We start from the raw sequence: 4,195 nt of genomic DNA, 5'->3' as shown, positions 1-4,195 counted from the left end.
ATCTGTGTGACTTGAGTCGCTCCGACTTTGAAAAAAAAAAGGTTCCTGCACTGCTTTTGGTCCAACTTTGGTATGACTTGCGTTGACTTCTGTTAAAGAAGTCACATACAAGTTGCGCCAAAGTCACGCTGGGGTCCGGCTTTAAAGTCACGCAACTTTGAAGCCGCCGTGATGTGAACTGGGGCTTAGGGTAATCATATATGTTACAATCATTGTACCATCCGCTTTAGATTTACCAAAAATTGTATAATAGAAGGACGTACCTAAATTAACTAATTAGTCTGTATCCAATCAGGTGCCCCCCTGAAGCCTAAGGCTGGCCATACATTATACAAAATTCTTATTCAATTTCCTTTAGATTTACCCCCAACTATGTAGTATAAGGGCCGGCCCGATTGCATACAAATTACAAATGTTTAGGTTTGACCTCATATTATATGGTACTGGCAAATCTAAAGGAAAATTGTATAATGTATTGCTAGCCCTAGACCCCTTTCCCGCTGTGCCAGTTTTCAGGCATTTTAGCGCTAGAAATAGCGCCTGCAAATTGCCTGAACACTGCCTCCCATTCATTGCAATGCGTGCTCTCACACTGGGGTGGCGCTCTTGTGGGACATTCGGAAAAGTCCTGGGAGCGCTAAATAGAACGCTCCCAACCTGCATCTTTCTATTTAGCGCTCCCAAAATGCCCCTGCCCATTGCAATGAATGGACAGCGCTGCAACACGGGAGATTTTAACCCCTTTTTTGGGTATAAGAGCGCCCCACTAGCGCCCCAAAAGCACTGCTTAAACAGCGGTAAAGCGCCGCTAAAACAAATAATGCTTTACCGCAAACTTAGCTGCGACACCAATGTGAAAGGGGTCTTAAACTGCATAGATCTTAGTAAATCTAAAGGAGATTGTACAATCAGATTGTAACACTTTAGTCTTGTATCTGACTAGTATAGAGTTACATATGACATGTCAGTGATACATTGTACCACTGAAAACATCCACAGAATGTGGCAACTTTTTTATTTATTTTTTTGCCTTTATAGCATTATTCAAAGCAAATTACACTGCATTTGCATTGGACCTGAATGATCAGCATTATAAAGGGCACTTAAGGCATGCTAAAGTGACCTTCCAAGCAATATTATCCTATGTCATTTTAGCATGCTTAAAGCGTTACTTAGCATATCTCATGTTCAGTAGCAGCTTTATGAACCAGGCCCATCATTTCTCTATATGGAGCTAATATAGCTTACATTGATACAATGTAACACTCAGAACAACCGGTGTATGTAATATGGATCCTGGTCCAATTTCTTCATAGAATATAACTATCTATATTTATAAATATGCAACCACTTCCATATAAAGGAGCGATGGATATGACCTCCGCTTCTAGATCCATATATAGGCAAAAAATCTATATAGGACAGTGATTAAACTCTATTAATAATTTCTATTATCTCTATTCATATACAGTAATAATAATAATAATAATAATAATACAGTAATAATAATAATAATAATAATACAGTAATAATGCATATATATATATATATAGACAGATATACAAAAATTCCATATAGGAATGCAGCAGAGCTATGATCTGCTCCCAATATATAACAAACAGTAATATCAGGTCACATTGTGATTACGGCCACTTCATAATAAGCGTACTCTCTATCCTTATAATAAGATACAGTGATAGGGATCAGATCCCCATGTACAGCTGTCAGGTATGCTCCTTGTACACCCAACTCTATGTACTCATCTCACAGTGGAGACAAGTCTCTACCAGGGTCTCCATAGGGTTTTGCTGCTGTCTGGGGGGCTGTTCTTGCTGGGGGTCTGTGAGATGGAGAATACAGAAGGACACGGAGCGCCGGTCACCATCTGAGCCCCATGGAGGTTCTGCAGCAGCTGAGGGTCTGTCTGTGTGTGCAGGGAGAGGAAGTTCACAGAGTCCTGGAAGCAGGTGGAGTAGCCATCTCTATGGGCTTGGATGGAGGTCGCTGTCACATCTGGAATAGACAAGACACATGTCAGTTATAGGAAGTCCACTGTCACCTTCTACAATGCTCAATCATAGGTGCCCGTTCACACTGGCACGGCTTCAAAGTCGGGCAACTTCATCGTGGCTTGGATACGTCTTCTTTAACGGAAGTCAATGCAAGTGGCTCTGAAGTTGCCCCCAAGTAGGGCAGAAACCTGCCCTAATCGGAGTGACTTGAGTCGCACTGATTAGAATGGTTCCATTGCCATCCATGGGGTGTGACTTGTCAGTCAGGACCGTATGAACCAGAACTAATGGGGGTTATTTACTAAAACTGGAGAGCGCAAAATATGGTGCAGCTCTGCCTAGCAACCAATCAGCTTTCCAGGTTTTATTGTCAAAGCTTAATTGAATAAGCTGATTGGCTACCATGCACAGCTGCACCAGATTCTGAGTGCTCCAGTTTTAGTAAATCTCCCCCAAAGTCTCTCAGCAAGAAACACAAGATCTAAGACAAGGAGGACACTTACGTTTCTCAGCCATTTGCTGCTGCAGGAAGGTGACCGTCATCTCCAGTATGTCGGCCTTCTCCGGTTTGGAGGGCAGTTGATGTTTCTGGAACTCTTTCTCTAGTAGGAGACGCAGCTGGTCGATGCTGCTGTTAATGCGATCTCTCCTCATCTTCTCAATGGCGGGCTTCCTCAACTGCACAAAACAAGATAAGGGATGGTTAGCACCTCTGTCATCACCAGTCTATAGTGATCTATCATAAAACATATAATGTATATCCCTAACAAAACATTAATCCCATAGAGATCAAATGTATCCCATAATAAATACAAGTTAACAGTTTACATAAAACAATTTCCTCTAGAATTTTGGAATGTTTATGAGCTACAAAAGTTCTAAAGACGGGCTCAGTTAATTAACAAAAAATAAGTAAATAAGAACAATATCAAACATTTCTTAAATTTGACTGCAAATATATCCCTTAATAAATGCAAAATATTATTTCCATATGGGTAAAATGTATCCATTATTACATATAAAATACTATTTCCATATAGTTAAAATGTATCCCTTAAGAAATACAAAATAATAATCCCATACAAATAAAATGTATCCCTTAAAATATACAAAATAATAATCCCATACAAATAAAATGTATCCCTCAAGATATACAAAATAATAATCCCATACAAATAAAATGTATCCCTTAAAATATACAAAATAATAATCCCATACAAATAAAATGTATCCCTTAAAATATACAAAATAATAATCCCATACAAATAAAATGTATGCCCTAAGAAATACAAAAAAATAATCCCATACAAATAAAATGTATCCCTCAAGATATACAAAATAATAATCCCATACAAATAAAATGTATCCCTTAAAATATACAAAATAATAATCCCATACAAATAAAATGTATCCCTTAAAATATACAAAATAATAATCCCATATAAATAAAATGTATCCCTTAAGAAATACAAGTTAACAATTTAGAATTTCCTCTAGAATTTTGGAATGTTTATCAGCTACAAAATTTCTAAAGACGGGTTCAATTAATTAACAAAAAATAACTAAATAGTTTTCCTAAATTTGACTGCAAATATATGCCTTAATAAATACGAAATATTATTTCCATATGGGTAAAATGTATCCCTTAATAATTACAAAACATTAATCTCACATAGGGAAATGTATCCTTTAATAAATACAAAATACTATTTCCATAAAGTTAAAATGTATTCCTTAATAAATACAAAATATTTATCCCATATAAATAAAACGTATCCACTAATAAATACAAATGAACCGTTTATATAAAAGAATTGCATCTGGAATGCATACCAACTACAAAGGTTCTAAAGATAAGATTAATTAATTAAAAAATAAACTCGATAACCCAGATTTGATCAAAAATTTGACTGCAAAAGTGGAAATACACTTTAAGGCAACTAAAACAATGATATAAAAGACTGGGGGGGGGGGGGGGGGGTCTGATAAGTTGCTGCATTTGCACACTACTTTAGCAAAGCTAACATGAAATACATAATAATGGAATGGAAATGGGAAGTTGGCACTAGAGGGAAATCTCACCTTTCGGAGCCCATTGGCCTCTTGGTGATCCAATGTCCTCATACTGCAGGGTGCCATGTTGGGGGAGTTGGTAGCTGACAGGCAGAGGTGTGCTGGGGGGG

The 4,195-nt window shown here is 37.4% G+C and overlaps 1 protein-coding gene across 1 annotated transcript; it reads right to left on the bottom strand.

Moving 5' to 3' along the window:
• Nucleotides 1–1,526: 1,526 nt before the first annotated feature.
• LOC143934601 (transcription factor HES-5-like) lies at nt 1,527–4,195 on the bottom strand. Its single transcript, XM_077458347.1, has 3 exons — nt 4,095–4,195; nt 2,516–2,690; nt 1,527–2,013 (listed from the first exon to the last, which is right to left on the bottom strand). Exons 1-3 carry the CDS (start codon nt 4,149–4,151, stop codon nt 1,784–1,786), a joined length of 462 nt encoding a protein of 153 aa, XP_077314473.1. The 5' UTR covers nt 4,152–4,195; the 3' UTR covers nt 1,527–1,783.

This window comes from Lithobates pipiens, unplaced genomic scaffold (assembly GCF_037356315.1).
Source record: "Lithobates pipiens isolate NorthernLeopardFrog02 unplaced genomic scaffold, aLitPip1_a1.2 Scaffold_27, whole genome shotgun sequence".
Lineage (NCBI taxonomy): Eukaryota > Metazoa > Chordata > Amphibia > Anura > Ranidae > Lithobates > Lithobates pipiens.
This window is presented reverse-complemented; position numbering and strand designations above follow the sequence as displayed.

Coding starts and splice junctions, on each gene's coding strand:
- LOC143934601 (XM_077458347.1), bottom strand. CDS start 4,151: ATGGCACCCTGCAGTATGAGGACATTGGATCACCAAGAGGCCAATGGG. Junction 2,691..4,094: donor AGGCCAATGGGCTCCGAAAG/GTGAGATTTCCC, acceptor TGTTTTGTGCAG/TTGAGGAAGCCCGCCATTGA. Junction 2,014..2,515: donor GCAGCAAATGGCTGAGAAAC/GTAAGTGTCCTC, acceptor TGTCTATTCCAG/ATGTGACAGCGACCTCCATC.